General features: G+C 59.2%; 2 protein-coding genes across 11 annotated transcripts in view; one reads left to right on the top strand and one right to left on the bottom strand.

Annotated features, from left to right (window-relative positions):
* Window positions 1-8,963, top strand: part of TSC2 (TSC complex subunit 2) — a 36,569-nt gene extending 27,606 nt beyond the window's left edge. For 9 of the 10 annotated variants that reach the window (XM_054714604.1, XM_054714606.1, XM_054714605.1 and 6 more), the window contains 11 exons: window positions 911-1,114; window positions 3,082-3,206; window positions 4,001-4,494; window positions 4,747-4,822; window positions 5,084-5,170; window positions 6,179-6,365; window positions 6,684-6,823; window positions 8,053-8,131; window positions 8,202-8,293; window positions 8,380-8,478; window positions 8,613-8,963. In XM_054714604.1, coding sequence (XP_054570579.1) covers window positions 911-1,114; window positions 3,082-3,206; window positions 4,001-4,494; window positions 4,747-4,822; window positions 5,084-5,170; window positions 6,179-6,365; window positions 6,684-6,823; window positions 8,053-8,131; window positions 8,202-8,293; window positions 8,380-8,478; window positions 8,613-8,777 — 1,748 coding nt within the window. In that variant the 3' untranslated portion in view covers window positions 8,778-8,963. The remainder of the gene's footprint in view (window positions 1-910; window positions 1,115-3,081; window positions 3,207-4,000; window positions 4,495-4,746; window positions 4,823-5,083; window positions 5,171-6,178; window positions 6,366-6,683; window positions 6,824-8,052; window positions 8,132-8,201; window positions 8,294-8,379; window positions 8,479-8,612) is intronic. The other variant, XM_054714610.1, reaches the window with a different exon arrangement.
* Window positions 8,964-8,965: 2 nt separating this feature from the next.
* Window positions 8,966-17,691, bottom strand: part of PKD1 (polycystin 1, transient receptor potential channel interacting) — a 46,202-nt gene continuing 37,476 nt past the window's right edge. The window contains exons 33-46 of the mRNA XM_008146409.3: window positions 17,141-17,325; window positions 16,947-17,040; window positions 14,282-14,400; window positions 13,999-14,201; window positions 13,732-13,926; window positions 13,173-13,312; window positions 12,645-12,757; window positions 12,250-12,397; window positions 12,011-12,136; window positions 11,592-11,766; window positions 11,175-11,465; window positions 10,965-11,099; window positions 10,589-10,891; window positions 8,966-10,493 (exon numbers count right to left, since the gene is read on the bottom strand). Coding sequence (XP_008144631.2) covers window positions 10,026-10,493; window positions 10,589-10,891; window positions 10,965-11,099; window positions 11,175-11,465; window positions 11,592-11,766; window positions 12,011-12,136; window positions 12,250-12,397; window positions 12,645-12,757; window positions 13,173-13,312; window positions 13,732-13,926; window positions 13,999-14,201; window positions 14,282-14,400; window positions 16,947-17,040; window positions 17,141-17,325 — 2,695 coding nt within the window. The 3' untranslated portion in view covers window positions 8,966-10,025. The remainder of the gene's footprint in view (window positions 10,494-10,588; window positions 10,892-10,964; window positions 11,100-11,174; window positions 11,466-11,591; window positions 11,767-12,010; window positions 12,137-12,249; window positions 12,398-12,644; window positions 12,758-13,172; window positions 13,313-13,731; window positions 13,927-13,998; window positions 14,202-14,281; window positions 14,401-16,946; window positions 17,041-17,140; window positions 17,326-17,691) is intronic.

A 17,691-nucleotide genomic window follows, 5' to 3' on the forward strand; every position in this document is an offset into this window, starting at 1 on the left:
TTTGTTTATTGATGGTCACCTCCCCGTGTCCCCACATTGATGTCCTCCTATGTGTCTATGCCCATATCGCCTCTTAGGAGGACACCAGTCAGATTGGATAGGGCCCACCAGTACGACCTCATTTTACCTTAATCACCCACTTAAAGACCTCATCTCCAAGTAGAGGCACATTCTGAGATCTGGGGGTTGAGACTCAACATGATTTTCAGGGAGACAATCAGACTATGACAGGTGTTTCGGGTTAAAGGGGGACTTAGAAGCCAAGGCGCAGGTTCAGGAGGCACCTCAGTCATGGTCTGGGCTGATGGTGACCAAGTGGTGAAGGGGATGGGATGCTGGGCCACAAGGCCCTGAGATGGGGGCTCGGAGAGGCTCCTCACTCGTGTTTTAGCCCAGTCCCCCTGGGTTCCCGTTGGAGAGTGGGCGGTCGGGAGGCGGGTGACCAGGTGAGAAAGGGCCAGGTAGGGCAGGAGGACGTGGGTTGGGGTCAGGTGAGATACTGTGATGTGAGGAGGCTCAGTAAGGAAGGCCGAGTCATTACCCTCCAGGATCAGAGCCTTGTGTGGACGAGGACAGAGCCCAGAGCCTCTGAAACTAGGCCCTGTCCAGCCCACTGGCGAGGAGGCTGCTGCTTTGAAATGCCTCCTGAGCCTGGTCTGGGTGCAAGAGCTGACCTGGGCAGAGGCTTGCTCGTCACTGAGAAGGGTGACCACAAATAGCTGTTACTCGGACCTTGCGGCCTGGGGATCCTGGGTCCTTCACTCTCTGCTTTGAGCAGGAAGAGCCCTGAAGGCTCCGGGCGCATGCCCTTGAGGACAGTGCACAGGGGCTGCCCCGGGAGGGCCGGGGGTGAGGAGGGGGCGGGCTGGATGCATGGACCTGCAGCCTGAGGGGTGCTGCCTGCCCTCAGGGAATACCAGCTGGCTGATGAGCCTGGAGAACCCACTCAGCCCCTTTTCCTCGGACATCAACAACATGCCGCTGCAGGAGCTGTCCAACGCCCTCATGGCCGCAGAGCGCTTCAAGGAGCGCCGCGACACGGCCCTGTACAAGTCCCTGTCAGTGCCGGCAGCCAGCTCAGCCAAGCCTTCCCCACCCCCACGTTCGAACACAGGTGAGCACTGGCCTGTCTCCCACCTGGTGCACACCATCTGATGGCGGTGTGGTCCGCCACACTGTGGGCACATGCCCAACGGGGTCCCCAAATCTTTCTTGGTACTGCCTGCCTCGGGCATTGCAACGAGGCTGGCCTGTGGGAGGATGCCTGTGCTGCCGACCCAGATGTTGGGGAACAGGGCCTACTCCAGCAGGAGGGACTCTCCTTAGAGACTGGGCACTGGTGGAGCGGCAGACTTCATGTCCCCTCAGCTGGTCCTACTCACAGGATGGATGTGGGCAGGGCTGTAAGGAGCCTTTGCCCTGCTCCCTCCTCGGGGTGCTCTGTGCGAGGCTACAGGGGTGGCCCCACTTTTGTTGGGGTCTGGATTTGGATGCGCCAAGCACATAGCCTGAGCTTGCCTGTGAGCTCTAATGCCTCTGCCTGCCTGACTGGGGCCGACCTTCCAGGCCAGCCTCTGGCCACAGATAGGGCTCAGAGGCTGAGCTCTGTTCCTGAGGAGGAGGGATGAGACCCCATGCGCACCCTGCCCACCTGCCTGCCCGGATGCTGCAGGCCCTCCCCTTTCTCCAGGCTCTGGGTCTGTGCAGGTCTAGTGGTGCCTGTTCTTTCTGCCCAACCTGTGCAGTCTCCTCTGCTGGCTTCCCTTGCAGTGGCCTCTTTCTTGTCCCTGTACCAGTCCAGTTGCCAAGGAAAGTTGCGCAGGAGCATTTCCTGGGCAGGTATTCGTGCATCTCCTTGGTGCTTGCTGCAGAGCCCTACTCTGCCTCATCGATGCTGTTTTCACTGTCCCTCCTCCGCTCACCCCTACGTGATCTTGTCAGCCTCTCCTTACCCTCCAGGATCAGGGCCCTGCCTGAAGATATCTGTGCATAATGTCTGCTTTGCCGGCAGGAACCCCTCTGCTCAGCCTTTGTGGCTGAGCTTTATTCCCAGGCTGGATGGGCCCTTCCAGCCCCTTCTTTGGGCTTGATGAGGTGACATTGGGGAGCTGAGCCACAGATGCTGGCAGGGGACAGCTTTTTGGGGGTGAGCCTGGCCCTGGCGGCTCAGCCGAGCTGACCTTGCCCTGGCCTCTGGTTATCTGATTGGCTTTGTGGACTCACAAATTGGGCTGTATGCCTTTACTATGGTCATGGGCTTGCTGAGGACCCTGCAGACTGGCCCCTGGCCTGTTGCCCCAGGCCCTGGCAGGGAGGGTTTGACCTGGCAGCACTCTGGTCTGCCTGGATCCCCTGTGTGGGCAGGAGCCAGCTAGAAAAGGGCCGTGTGCAGATGGGCTCTGGCAGGTAGCTAATGAACTGCGCATGTGCAGGGCTGTTTGCAGGTGGCCTTGGGCTGAGCTAACCCTTGGTGGCTTCTTACCCTGCCCCTGGCCCTATTACTGGCACAGGAAATGCTGCTTTGGGGCATCATGCCTTCTCCTGAGCACACCTGGCTTCGGGTTTGGCTTGGATTTGGAAGGCAAGCCTCTGCTTCCCAGAACGGGCTCCCCAGTTGTCTGCACAGGGACTTCCGAGTCTGTCTTTCCTCCGGTCCAGGCAGGGAGGAGCTCAGGCCTCTTTCCCCAGTTCCTGGGGCTGGTCCAGCCACTCCTCCTGAGCTGGGCCTCATCCCAGGTGTTCCTCCCCCTCGGGGACCATCTGCCCTCGCCTCCCTGCCTTGCTGGAGGAGCAGCAGCGGCTTCTCTGGATCCCTAGCTGGGTGGTGGGGATTAGAGAAGCCAGATGACCCCTCATCCTGACCCCCTGGAGCCTGTGTAGGAGTCACCCTGTGGCAGGGATCACACCCACTCCAGCTGGCTTGGTGGGCAGGGGTGGCATAGAGCCACAGGCAAGGAGGGCCTGGGGTCAGGTTCTGCTGGGGGCACCTGTGCCCTGTCGTGGGGAAAAGGCTGGTACCTTTGAGGCCACGTGAGCTCCCTGTGCTGGACCAGCACCCAGCAGCCATGTGTGTCCTTCCAGACTCTGCCGTGGTTCTAGAGGAGGGAGGTCCAGACGAGGCTAGTTTGCTGCCCCCAGAACTGGAGGACTTTGAGGCAACACTAGGCACAGACAGGCGCTGTCGGCACCCTGAAGCTTACAGCAGGGTGAGTATCGCTGGGCACCAGAGCCACTGGCCTGAGGGGCCCTGTGGGTATTCTCCATTTGCTTTCAGATCTCAGCCTGAGTCACTGGGTGTGGGAGGCGGGGTGAGACTGAGGCAGGGGCTGAGGTGGAAGGGCGGGGCTGAGGCAGGGGTAGAGCCAAGACAAAGGGCTAGGGTCTCAGGCAAGCGGATGCAGGGACCCTCCATTCTCAAGCTTTCTGGTTCTGAACTTGGGCAAGTCTTTTTTCCCTCCAACTTTTTTTTAAAATATATTTTTGTTCATTTCAGAGAGGAAGGGACAAGGGGAGAGAAAAACATCAATGATGAGAATCATTGATCGGCTGCCTCCTGCACACCCCCCACTGGGGATCGAGCCCACAACCCGGGCATGTGCCCTTGAGCAGAATAGAATCCGGGACCCTTCAGTCCCTAGGCTGACGCTCTATCCACTGAACCAAACCAGCCAGGGTTTGGGCGAGTCTTTTAACCCATCTTTCTCACCTGAGAAATGGCTGCCTGTTCCTCCCAGTCCTTTCTGCTCAGACCGGGATTTCTAAGAGCTCCATCCAGGGATGGCTCCTCACTGGTGGCATCCTTTGGTTTGTGGGGTTCTTGGCTCCTTTGCCCAGCATGTTGCACAGGCAGGTGCTGTCCTGGGGGAGGTGGGGATCAGCAGCTTGGTGCTGGTGGCTCTGTGGCCCTGGGCAGGAGGACATGTGGGGCCTCATTGCCTCTAGGTAAACCCCCGGTGGGCCCAGTGACAATGAATGTTTTCTTGGATCACGTTCTTTCCAGTCATCTTCAACCTCCAGCCAGGAGGAGAAGTCATTCCGCGCAGAGGAGCTGTCTGCTGGGGGGATCCCCATTGAGCGGGCTGTCTCTTCCGAGGCAGCCCGGCCCTCCGTGGACCTCTCTTTCCAGCCCTCGCAGCCCCTGAGCAAGTCCAGCTCCTCACCTGAACTGCAGACCCTGCAGGACATCCTCGGGGACCCTGGGAACAAGGCTGATGTTGGCCGGCTGAGCCCTGAGGCTAAGGCTCGGTCACAGTCAGGGATCCTAGATGGGGAAGGCGCTGCCTGGTCAAAACCAGGCGAAGCCAGCCGGGGCCCCTCCCACGCCGAGGGTCCCATGCCTTCCAGCTGTCCCCGCTCCCCCAGTGGCCTGCGGCCCCGAGGCTACACCATCTCTGATTCGGCCCCGTCACGCAGGGGCAAGAGGGTGGAGAGGGACTCCTTCAAAAGCAGAGCAGGAGCCTCCAATGCCGAGAAGGTGCCAGGTATCAACCCCAGGTGAGCCTCACCCTCTGGGCTGGAGCTCCTGGACAGGACAGCCTCTGTGGTCACGTGGCATCTAATTGCCTGGGGTAGAGAAGGCTGGGGTATAGGTCTGCATATCCTCTTCCTGGCTGTTCAGTCACAGGAGAGGGCAGTCCTTGGGCAGTGGGCACAGGCCCTGCTGCTCTCTGTGTGTGTGATCGCACTGCCAGGACCTTGATCTGGGACCTGCAGTGCCACGCTCAGCCCTCATCTTTCCCTCTGCAGCTTTGTGTTCCTACAGCTCTACCATTCGCCCTTCTTTGGTGACGAGTCCAACAAGCCAATCCTTTTGCCCAATGAGGTGGGCATGCCTTTCCTCCCCTGCAGGGGTTCCCTGGAGCCTGGGGTCAGGGCACAGTGGGATGCCCAGCTCTGGGTAGTGGTGGCCTTAACCCAGGCTTGCAGAGGGCTGCAGCCTCAGCTCCCTGTGGCAGCCTGTGGTGATCTGCCTGGGCGGGGAGAGCCCTCCCTTGGGCAGGCATCTGGCTGAGCCTGGCCAGGCAGGGCTGGTGGCAGGGGACAAGCCCCTGCCCTGGACTCAGACCGGACTCTGTGGCTGTAGTCTTTCGAGCGGTCAGTGCAGCTCCTCGACCAGATCCCGTCATATGACACGCACAAGATTGCCGTCCTGTACGTGGGAGAAGGCCAGGTGAGGCTGCTGGGATGGCAGGGCCTGACCTAAGTGCCAGAGCAGAGCTGGGCGGCCTTCCTATTTGGGGCGGGGTTTGGGAAGATGGACCTTTGTCCTCCACAGAGCTGTTACCGTGTAAGTTGCTAGAGTATTAAGTGGTTATTGAGCTCCATGCCAGGTACTCTTCTGTTGTGAGGACACACGAGTGAGAAAGACGGGTCAGTGTGTAAGCACATGTACACCAGAGAGTGCTGAGGACTGTGGAGGGGAAGGGGCAGGTCCCAGGAGCCTGAGTGTGAACAGGGTGCTGCTCTCATCAATGATCCAAGGGAGGTGACACTGAGCAGAGATGTGAGGGAGATAGTATGTGTGCAGGTGTGTGTGGGAGCATCCATTGTAGAGACAGCCCATGCAAAGGCCCTGGGGAGAGGCACGCCTTATGTCATCGAGGGTTGGCACTGAGTGAGCACTGGGCAGGGGGTGGAGGTGGAGGTGGGGAAGTGATGGGGAGGGGCCAATCAGCGAGAGCTTCATGGTCGCTGTAAGGCTGCATTTCTATTCCCAGTGAGGTGGGAAGGTCTTGGATGGTTTTGAGTCAAGGGTTTGCTATGACTTAACCGAAACCTCAAAAGCATCGCTCTGGTTGCCGAGTGGAGAAGTGGGATGGTGACAGTCCAAGTGAGAGAGGGGCAGGTCTGAGGAGTAGGTGAGTGGGTGCTGAGGAATGCCAGGGTTCTGGGTGTGTTTTGACAATTGAGCTGACTAAATTTGCTGGCAGGCTAATTATGAGAGAAAGGGGAAGTCAAGGATGTCACCTGGGCAACTGTTGGAATGAAGTTACCTTGCACTGAGTCCAGGTTGATGACAGAAGTGGGGGTCTTGGCCAAGCCACACCATTCACCCCCCCAACCACCCCCTGGCTCCCAGCAACCCCCCGGGGCCCTTGGGAGCTGTGCTCAGGGGGCGGCAGTATACGGATGGGGGGCGACTTGGGAGAGGTGCCACCATGCTTCTCTCTCTCTACAGAGCAATAGTGAACTCGCCATCCTGTCCAACGAGCATGGCTCCTACAGGTACACGGAGTTCCTGACAGGCCTGGGCAAGCTCATCGAGCTCAAGGACTGTCAGCCGGATAAGGTGTACCTGGGTGGCCTGGATGTGTGTGGCGAGGACGGCCAGTTCACCTACTGCTGGCATGATGACATCATGCAAGGTGTGAGCCTTCCTGTGGCGTGTGTCCTCCCCAACCTCATTCCTATTGGCCTGTCCTCAGGGGAGCAGTGGAGGTGTCCAAGGGCCCGAGGTCATCAGCCTGAGCGCTGAGGCAGCAGCTGGGCTGCAGCTCTGCTTCCAGAAGCTCAGCCCTCAGGGAGAGGAGCCAAGTGCTGCTGGCCAGGCACCAGAGACATGGCTCCTGCAGGCGCCCAGAGCCTCTGCTCCTGGCGAGAGGCATAGAGGCCCTACTGCCCCCTTGCCAGCACTCTGCCTGGACTGGCCTGGGCCCATGCAGCTTTCCCCCTCTACCTCACAGCTGTCTTCCACATTGCCACCCTGATGCCCACCAAGGACGTGGACAAGCACCGCTGTGACAAGAAGCGCCACCTGGGCAACGACTTTGTGTCCATTGTCTACAATGACTCTGGCGAGGACTTCAAGCTGGGTACCATCAAAGTGAGCAAGGGGCTTTCAGGGCCGGTGGGCATGAACCTGGGTCCCTGGGCACCCTAGCTGGAGGCCACCCACTGGTACATGTTGAATGGAAGCAGAGAGCGCCACTGAGACCAGTGTGGTGACAAGCAGGAGCACTGACTTGCTTTAGTGTCCCCCACTGCCAGCTGGGGTGGCCAGGTCCCCCCTCTGAGCCTGTGTCCTTCTCTGTAATGAGGTGACAACACTGTCAGTTTCTTCTTTGAGCCTGTGGCACATGGCTGTGGTTTTGTGAGGAATAACTGAGTGCACATGTGCTTAGCAGGGTGCATGGCATGTAGTAAGTGCTTAGTGTGCTCATGCTGTGAGCCCTGTTCCCTTGCTACCTCCTCCTATCATTGCAGAGTGGTTGGGGGGGTGGGGATAGGCCCTGGATTCCCTCCCCTTTTCATGTGCTTGGGCTCGAGGTCCTAAGGGGAGGAGGTGGGCTCAGTCCTGGCAACTTGTCGGAGTGGGGACATGGAAGACAGTTGCAAGGCCAAGCAGGGTGGGGAGCCCAGCGCAGCCAAGTGTCTGAGGTGCTGGTGCTCAGAGGGGTTCAGATCTATCCTCAATGCAGCGGGAAGCTTTGGAGGTTACTGAACACAGGCTCCGGGCAGAAAGCCTGGTGGAGGGCAGGAGTGCCTGTAGGGAGGCTGGTTGGTTCTCCTTTGCTGCAAAGCTGGGAAACCAGGAAGTGCCCGAGGCGTGGGTGGCGAGGCTGCTCCTGAGGCGCTCAGGTGCACTGCTGCTGGTGGGTGTGCGGTGCTTGGACGTGCCGGCTGGTGAGGCTCTTGGGAGCTGTCAGCGTGTGGAGGGCATCTGAGCCAGGGCCTGGGAGCCTGCAGAGCTACACGTGCTGCTTTCAGTTGACAATGAGGCAGTTTTCAGCGGGTGGCAGCAGGTGCCCCAGGCAGTGTGTTGTGTGTATGTGTGTGTGTGTGTGTGGGGGGGGGCTCTGTGACTATTCATGATTGACTGTGAACTTACACTTCAGCAAATTCATATGCTGGGATCCTGGTGTGGAGAAGTTGGGTTTTAGAATGTAAGGCAGCCAAGAGGACATATATCAGCCCGTCCCCAGGCTGGACAGGAGGGAGTGTGCAAAAACAATAGCATTGGCGAGCATCTGCACTGAGCCGCTGCTGCCCTTGATGAGGAAGTGGCAGAAAGTGGCCTTTGGTGTTGGGGTAACCCTGCTTTTGTCTGAGCAGGGCCAGTTCAACTTTGTCCATGTGATTATCACCCCCCTGGACTATGAGTGCAACCTGGTGTCGCTGCAGTGCAGGAAAGGTGAGGCCTGGGGCCTGACGGGGAGGCCCTCGGGGTCCTGAGCCCCACATGAGTGCTGTGTTTCCCCCAGACATGGAGGGCCTGGTGGACACCAGCGTGGCCAAGATTGTGTCTGACCGCAACCTGCCCTTCGTGGCCCGCCAGATGGCCCTACATGCCAATGTGAGTAGAGGCGGCATCTTGGGCAGGTGGGACAGGCTGCAGGTACCACCCATAGAGGACTCACCACTCTGCCCACCCTGCCCCAGATGGCCTCGCAGGTGCACCACAGCCGCTCCAACCCCACTGACATCTATCCCTCCAAGTGGATCGCCAGGCTCCGCCACATCAAGAGGCTCCGCCACCGGGTAGGGAGGATGGGCACCTGGTTGCAGAGGGTCCCCCAGAGACAATGGTGGCTGGCCAGGTTGGGTGCCAATATCCACCTGGGAGAAAATGTGCTGGTCTCTGGGCTTGATGCCAAGGCTTCCTCTCCCTTCAGATCCGTGAGGAAGCCCACTACTCGAACCCCAGCCTGCCCCTGATGCACCCCCCGGGCCATGCCAAAGCCCCGGCGCAGGCCCCTGCTGAGCCCATGCCCACCTATGAGACAGGCCAGCGGAAGCGCCTCATCTCCTCCGTGGATGACTTCACAGAGTTCGTGTGAGGCTGCAGCTGGGGCAGTGCCTGGTCGTGTTGGAGTTCACCAAGATGCTGAGGACGTGCCCAGGGCTCCTTGCAGCTGCCCTGCTAGACCCTCCCTGCGCCTACAAGGCATTGGGCAGTATTTATTTGTGCAAATGAATAAAGTGGTTGTGTGCCCACTGGCCCTCAATGCTCGGACACAGACACAGGTAGCAGTCAGCCAACTCATTTATTTGACTTTGTCTGTTGGGGGGAGGAGAAGAGGGGCAGGATCAAGGCTGAAGCTTTGGCCATGCCCACAGAGTTAAGGGGGCCCATCAGGTTGTTTTCAAGGCCTCCCCCCTTCAGGAAAGCCTCACACGAGTGTTCACACACTCCCCTTCCCCAGCCCTGGGAGCCAGCCCCAGGGAGGGGTCTTTCCCCCACAGTAGTGCTGTTCCCGATTCAGACCCGATACCAGCAGGCCTGGGCCCTGCCTCTCACTGCCTGGCCTTGGGCAGGGGAACAAGGCCATGGTGGTGATAAGAACTGCCTAGGGAGTAGCCCTGCCCCCAAACAAAAGTCCCAGCACCTGCCCAAGGCCAGACTCAGAAACAAGCAGCAGCTGTCACTTTCTTGGCTCTGGCCATGTGGGCAGGTGTCTAAGGGAAGGAGGCCAGCTCTGCAGTCCCAGCTCCCCCTCAATGCAGGCAACAGTGGGCACCAGGCCATTGCAGCCACCAGGCCCCTTGGCCCTAGTGAAAAATAGCGACGTACAAAAATATATACATTTTTAACCCCATATAAATTACTGACAATAGACACATAGATGGCAGCTGGAAGTAAGTGCACTCAGCAGGGGACAGGAGAGGTAATAATTTAGGGGGAGGATAAGGGGTGCAGGTTCCCTCCCCGCAGCCTGGATCCTTAGCAAGGGGGAAATGTCTGCCCAGGAGGTGGGGCCGGGCACAGCCCGCTGTACCTGAGGACTTGGGAAATAAATTAGTATCTCAGAGGCCGGGCGCTCGGTCCAATACTGCTGTGTCCTCCCACAGAGGCCTGGAGAGGGGACCCTGGGTCCTGACTGGCCACTTGGCCTCTTTAAAGTGCTGAAGCCCACAGAGAGACAAGTGCTGCCCGCTCTCTGGGGAGCTGCATGCAGCTGTTCTGCCTGGCCCTAGACCTTGAGGGTGGCAGAAAGTAATACTGAGCATTATCTCCTGGGCCCAAGGGGCCGGAGTGAAGCCACAGGCCACCCCGGGGAAAAGGCATGAGCTCAGGTCCCTTGGGGCTAAGTGCTGCTGGGGTGGACCTTGTTCTTGGCCCGTAAGGAAGCCCTGCAGGGGCTTGTAGTCAGGCCGATGCCTCGACTGGCCCGGGCAAGGCGGCTGGGCAAGGCTGACTGCAGGCCTGCGGAGGAGCCAGGGGGAGGCAAGGCTGGGGAACGGCTGGTTCTTCGGCCATGCAGGCTCTGCAGCCTTCGCTCCAGCTGGTAGACGTCCTCCGTGGCCTGGTTGAGTCGGTCAAACTGGGCAAGTAGGGCCTCGAACACGGCTTGGAGGCGGGAGGGCTCGGGTTCCACCCGTGGCCCTGGCCTGCCGAGGCCCACACCCAGCCCGTCCAGCTGGCTAGAAGAAGTTGAGAGACGGGAGGCATCGGAGTCCCCGGTAGGTGGGGGCACATCTGGGGACGACTTGGAGCCCCTGGATGAGCGGGAGGGCAGTGGCTCCATCCCTTCAAAGCGGACTTTGTGGCGGAACTGGGGGCGGCACAGGGGCTCGGTCAGTCCGGCTGCACCCTGGGCTCACCTGGGCCCAGGGCGCGTCCCTCTCCCCCCCACTGGGCCGTACCCACCTCCTTGACCTTGCTGAAGCCCATCCAGAGGCGCAGTCTGCGCAGTAACAATTCTACCATCTCGTAGTCCTGTGGCTCCCAAGCTGGGCGGTAGAGCTCCCCACGAAGAGTATGGTACCGCCACCGGAGAAGGACTGCCCCCAGCCTCAGAGCACCCCATAGCCGCAGGGCCCAGAGCCCCGTGCACAGCAGAGGGGACAGGCGCCAGGACTCAGGGCACAGGGCTGGCCAACCAGCCCTGGGGCACATCACCAAGAGGGCCTGGGCCGCACTCTTAAGTGAGTCCACGCAAGAGGATACCAGCTACGGGAAAGGTGGCATGAGTGAGGGATGCACCCCGGGCTAAGCCTCCCCCTAGAGCCCCACCATCACCTACCAGAATAGCCAGCTGAGCATAGGCCACCGCGAGCGTCACCAGGCCTAAGGCTGCCCCCAGGAGCTCCGGCAGGGCCCGGCACAGCGTCTTGCCGAAAACCGACCACTGACGCACGAAGCGCAGCTGCTGGGTGGCCTGTGGGCAAGGGGCGTCAGCCGACCAACCCTTGCCCAGCCTGCCCAGCCCCATGCCCACTGGGCCAGCCCTCACCTTGACCAAGAGCAGGAAAAGCAGCGAGGCGGCCAGACCACGGGCCGCAGCGCTCAGCTGCGCCACCTGCTCAAAGCTGGTGAAGCGGCGCGGGCGGCGGCGCACGAAGCGCGTCCACTGGCGGTCTGCAGCGCCCAGCTGGGCCAGGCGTAGGAGGGCTGCGGCAGCAGTCAGTGCCACCAGCAGCCACCGCGCCCACGCCCCAGGCCGCGCCAAGCGCACACGCCCCTCCCTGCGCCAGGCACGCGCCTCCGCCACCGAGAAGTACAGTGCGAACAGCAACAGGCTCACCTGCAGAGGCGGCGGCGGGTCAGGCCCGGAGTGGGCGGTGTCAGGATGCGCCGGGGGCGGGGCCGGGATGTGAGGCTGTGGGTGGGCTGGGGCGGGGCTGGGGGCGGGGCCAGGGGCGGAGCTTACTGTGGTGAGCAGAGGCAGTGAGAGGCCTGCGCTCAGGCGCCGCAGCGCGAATGGACGGACGCTGAGGGAGGCCACCGCGTGTCCAGCTACGGGGAACTCGAGGCGCAGTGTGACGGCGGCGTGCAGTCCCACGGCCGGGCTGTAGCGTGTGAGCTCCACGAACACTGCGCGGCTCCTTCTCAGACGGCAGGGATGAGGAACAGGATGAGGGAGGGGTGAGGGCAGGAACCTCTGCCCCAGGAACCTCGGTGGTCGGGGCGGGGGGGAGGGGGCGTTGTGTGGACTGGGGAGGAAGTAGAGTGACTGATCTGGAGCGGCAAAGCTGGGGAGTGGGAGTAAACTGGGATCTCTGATGAGGGGGACCACCGAGGGTTCAGCGGACCGCGGCAGAGCCAGGCAGCCTGTCTCTGAGTGCCTACCTATTGTCGATCCAGTTGTGCAGCTGCAGAAAGCCCAACTGCTCGCGGCTCTCCTCCAGGCTCAGCCCCAGCTCCTGCACGTAGCCCCCGCTGTCGTACACAGAGCAGTAGCCCCAGTACCAGACGCTGCAAGTGAGGGGCAGTGTTAGACCGCCCAGCCCTGCAGCAACCTGGGAGCCATGCTGGCTGGGAGGAGGGGCTCCTCTGGAGAACACCCTGGCCCCTCCTCCTGTGCTCACCCCAGCACGTCTGGCGCAGAGTAGGCCCACATCTCAGAGCCGTTGTGGGCAGCACTCCCCCAGCCAATGCCATAGTCGCTGGTGCTGAAGCCACCGGAAGCTGCCGAGCACGTGCGCGCCCCTGAGTCTGGCCGGTCTGGGCAGAGAGCTGAAATCAGAGGGCTGGGGATTGAGCATGACCAAAGCAGGATAGCTTACTGTGTACCAGCTCCACATGATCCCCTGAAACCCTCCCAGTAATCCTGAAGATAGCTGTCCTGGTCTCACTGATTGATAAGGGAAATGAACCAGGGAGAGGGTAAAGGTCACATAGCTAGGGAGTTGAATCAAAACCCTGCCAAAGCCTTCTCTTTGGAAAAGAGCAGGGACAAGTGTCAGAGTGGCCCCCAGCTCACCTTCCTTCAGCCGCACCTGCCGCAACCGTGGGGGCCCCAGCTCTGGGCTGGACTGGTTCCCATGGACGTAGGGGAGCAGCACATGGGACATCCACGGCCAGAACTCATCAGACCTGCCCGCACCAGAAACAGTCACATGCTCCGCCCCTCAGCTCCCCGTGCTGCCAGGGGTCAGAGGTCCAGGGAGCACAACTACTGCAACCCTGGCCCAGCCTGTAAGAGGCTGTCAGTGCGCCAGAGGGGATGAGGCATGACCCATTTCCTCAACCTCAGCCTACTGTCGTTCGGGGACAGATAACTCTTATGGGCTGTCCTGGGTGCCGTAGCGTGGTTAGCAGCATCTCTGGTCGCTACCCATTGCCAGCAGCACCCACTCCAGTCCTGATAACCAAAAATGTGTCGAGACCCTTCCCAATGTCCCTTGGGGGCGGAGCTGGACCAAGGGCAGGATCAAGGTGAACCCTGGTTGGCATCAGCACCACCCTGGCCCAGCAAACAGATGTGTACATGCATCCAGAGTGTCCGTACCGGGTGATGGCCAGGAAGGCCTGGCTATCTAGCTCCTGCCTGATGGCACTTTGCAGGCGGTAGGCGTGGCTGTGGCATGAGGCGTCCCCATAGTTGGCCAGCAGTGTCACCAGCAAGAAAAGCATGTACACCAGGAGGCTCTGGGGAACAGGGACGGCCCTAGTGTCAGCCAATCCCAGCCCAGCTACCGTAACAGGGCAAGGCTCTGGACAGCAAACTGCCCATGGCCAGGGCGCCTAGCACTGAGAAAGGACAGCACAGACGCCCCACCAGTGCGTCATCAGTGATCACTTGGGGGCAGACATGTGATCCACGGAAGGCCAAGCAAGCCACATCTAGGGCCCTGCCAGAACAGGCAGGAGGAGGCACTGGAGATGGGTACAAGGGGCAGAGCAAGGACTAGGGGCATCAGGAGTTGGGGTGATGGGAGGGAGATGGACTGCCGAGCCGTAGGGCCCTCTTTGGAGAGGAAGGGGTACATGTGAGGTTTCTGAGAAGAGGCTGCACTAGCCAAGGGATAAAGAGGGTGGGTGGGCACTGGCCACACAGCCTGACTCACCCTCAGCATTTTGTGTAGCCTCTTGACTTTTCGAGCTTCCTCCTTTGCCAGAAAGAGCGCAAAGCCGTGTGGGGGCCGCACACGGGGCACACGCTCGCTCACAGGTGTCACAGCCGGGCTCTCTACCAGGGTGTCATCCTCATCAGGGTGCAGCCGCTTGGCCACCAGTGAGAAGTACAGGGCTTCCAGCAAAACCTGAGCAGGGGTGGCATCAGCGAGGCGCATGCGTGCCAGAGGCTGGCAGCCTGCCCCCTGCATCCCACTCACCTTGAGAGGCTCCCAGCCGAGGAATGAGGCCAGGAAGCTGGAGCTGCTTGAGAGGAGCCACATGACACTCACACCAGGGGGGAAGTTGGCACCGACCCACCCCGAGACTCCCACGGCCACAGCCACCAGCAGCAGGCTGAGCCCATGGGCCAGGGGTGCACACCAGGCCGGCAGCAGTCGCTTCCGCAGGCCCTCCACCAGCCCTGGGGAGGCAGAGACAGATGGGTGACTGGGGGCCCAGAGGGAGGGGAGGGAGGGGCATCCCGGGGACACAAGAGCGCACCTGTCCTGGAGAGCCTTGCTGACTGGGGCTGCTCCCACGTCAGGCCTGGGCTGGGGAGGCCGCTCTCCCCCAGTCTCCGCAGCATCAGCATCTCCATCCTCTCCCCAGGAGCGCTGGACCTGAGGCACAGGAGGGGGGCAGCGGGCACTCACCTGGCAGCCCACACACTGTCCACCTCATCTGTGAGGCAGTTCCTTGAGCCTCTCTGGGCCTTGCTCCTCGGGCCCCCCTCTCCCCCCGCCCAGGTCCTGGCAGCCTGTCTCTCTCACCCCCTCACTTCCTGCTTACTCCATCGGCCTTGCCCCAAACTCTCTGTGACCTGTGCCACCTCTCCTGTCCTGCCACCACTCCAGCCACCATCATGGGCCCAGCTGTGGTGTCCCCAACATGTGGTAAATTTACCCCATCCCAGCCCTACACAGTTAATTAAACACTTGAATTTTGAGAGAGAGAGAACAGATACTTAATACCAGCATTTCCATCTGACAGGAGCAGTATTGTTATAGCTATTTCTAGTGCCTTTTCTATATGTTCATGTTTATATTTTACATGTGGGTATAAACATGTTGTATCAAATCATGTAGTGGATACAGCATAGAATACACACAATTTTACGTTCAACTCTGAGCCGCATGACAGCAAAGACTATGTTTGCTGTTGGATAGCATTCACCGATTCCTTCAGTCACCCAACAAGTTGTTAATCCCCTACAAATATAGGCACTGCTCTAAGCACTGAGTGAAAAGAAAGTCCATGCACTTATAATGTGCACGTAGTAGTGGGGGAAGCAAACATTAAGCATGAACATTGCTTCATGTATGGAAAGCAGGGGAGGGGACTAAGGCCTAAGTGTGTGTGTGTACGTGTGTGCACACGTGCATAGGTCCATGTTATTGCACTTTACTGCCTTTGCTTAAGGCAGGAAGGAAGGTAGTTTTGAGTGAAGACCTGAAGGAAGTAGACCATGAAGCTCTTATCTTGGGGAGGAGCAGGCTAGGCAGAGGGAGCAGCAGATACAAAAGATGGAGGCAGAAGAGGGAGGGATGCTGTAGCCGAAAGGAAGTGGGTAAGAGAGACAAGGTGGCAGGAAAGGACTTGGGGAGGTGTGGAGCCCGACTGGGTACGGCTGGTGGGCCATGTAAGGAGTGCACCCAGTCCTGGTGGGCACCTCCAAGTTGCCCTGATGACATTTCCCTCCTGGCACGACACCCCTGTAGTTTCCTGCCATGGAGAAACCAAGAGGATCTTGTGGAGTGACAGTGTGTGACTAACGAGGCTGAGCCATCAAGGGAACTGACCATCCACTCTGGGGACACTGGCTACCAGTTGCGAGGACGCTTGAGCAGCTCATGGTGTGGTCCAGGTGGAGAAGCTGAGGCCTCCCACCAACAGCCAGCACCAAGATGCCTGTCATCTGAGTTAAGCCTGGAATTTTGGGGTAACCCATTAAGCAGCCATAGCTAACTCGTGCCCCAGGAAGGCTGTGACAGGGCCTGCCTCACGGAGCAGACTTTCTCTGGTGCAGATGGAGGACTCTGCTAAGGTGGCCCTGGAATGGACCAGGCAGAAGATGACGCTTGGATGGAAGGGGCAAGGGCAGGTGGAGAGGAGACTTCTGTGAGGAAGGATGCAGAAAGGAGTCAAGGATGAATATACAATTTTTGGCTGGGGATGGAAATGTCTCAGTGGGGAAATCAGTGCTCTGTGCATGCTGTTAGTCTGCACTGCACACTAACTATCCACGAGGAGAAGCTGTAGGCAGACAGTCAACGTCTGAACAGGGAGCCGCAGGGGAGTGCTGCTGCAGGCATTCGGGTATTGGGGTGGCCGGCTTATAATTACTGCCCTAGAACCTCCCTGTGTTACAGTTTGTAATCAACGGGCAATTTCTTCATAAAAATGCCATCATGTCATGGTATGTCTTCATAAAATGATTGGAGAAATTTTCCCTTTTTCTCTGTGTCTGGAACAATTTGTGCATCTCAGTAATTTTTGGTTGCTTGAAAATTAGAAGAGTTAAAGGAATAGAAATACAGATATTAAAATAAATACAAGCAGCAGGAAGTGCCTGGCCGGTGTTTCTCAGTGGTTAGAGCATCAGCCTGCGCACCCAAGGATCCCAGGTTTGATTCCCAGTCAAGGGCACGTATCTGGTTTGCAGGTTCGATCCCCAGCCCTGGTCGTGGCGTTTGCAGGAGGCAACCAATCGTGTCTCTCACATCAATGTTTCTCTCTCCCTCCCTCCCATCTTCCCTTCCACTCTCTCTAAAAAGCAATGAAAAAAAGATCCTTGGGCAAGGATTAATGACAACAACAAAGAGTAGAAGGGAGTTCCTAATGAATCTTGTTACTAAATTGGAAACAAGTAGTCTCAAAAGAAAAAAATGGGATATTTAAAAACCTGACAATGATTCTTCATCACAGCCACCCTTTCTGTTCCTCAAATGTCCCTCCTCCTGCTATACTAACGGGAACATTCCTGGGCCGTGGCTGACCCCAGGAAGTCCTTTCAACCAATGAGGGACTCAGAGGTCAAACAACGTTACCCCCGCTCCACACTGGGGCCATGGGGCGGGACAACGAGGCCAGTCCCATGCAGGAAGCGGGGCTTCTTGGCCTGGGTCCCCTACACATGCCTCCACCCCCCCAGGAGCTGGGCACTCACAGGCCAGTGAGTAGATCCGTTTCTACTTGAGTGTCCTGGGTGGGAGCCAAGCTGCTGACCCCTTCAGCCAGGATCTGCCGGATCAGGTCTTCATCTGAAGAAAGCAGGCTGTGTCATCAGGGAGGCGTGGGCTCCTCCCACCTGAGCCTCAGAACCCTCTGGGGAGAACTTAGGGAGTGCCCCTTCCTGCTCACCTGAAGCTGAGAAGTATTTGGCAGGTGAGGAGGGGCTGACCAGGGAGAGACTGTCCTCCTCAGGGCCCAGAATGTGGCCCCTCCGACCCCGGGCCAGCCGCTGCAGGGTGCTGCCCATGATGGATGGGTCACTCAGCAAGTCTGGCCAACTGAGCGTACCTTCGCTGGATGGCCAGCACACCAGGCTATAGATGACACAGGTCAGCAGGGGGAGCCCAAGGAAACACATCTGCACATCCAGTCACACACGGATACATGGGGCTTCTGAGCAAACACCCCCCTGGAACGGTGTGTGACAACACAAAGGGCCAACAAATACTGGACAAGGACACGCGACAGCACATACAGCCCAGGTAACCATGACATGGCACACACGCAGCCCGGGTAACCATGACATGGCACACACGCAGCCCGGGTAACCATGACATGGCACACACGCAGCCCGGGTAACCATGACATGACACACACACAGCCCAGGTAACCATGACATGACACACATGCAGCCCGGATACCCATACAATGGCACACATGCAGCCCAGACACCCATGACA

The sequence above is a fragment of the Eptesicus fuscus genome, chromosome 4 (genome assembly GCF_027574615.1).
Source record: "Eptesicus fuscus isolate TK198812 chromosome 4, DD_ASM_mEF_20220401, whole genome shotgun sequence".
Lineage (NCBI taxonomy): Eukaryota > Metazoa > Chordata > Mammalia > Chiroptera > Vespertilionidae > Eptesicus > Eptesicus fuscus.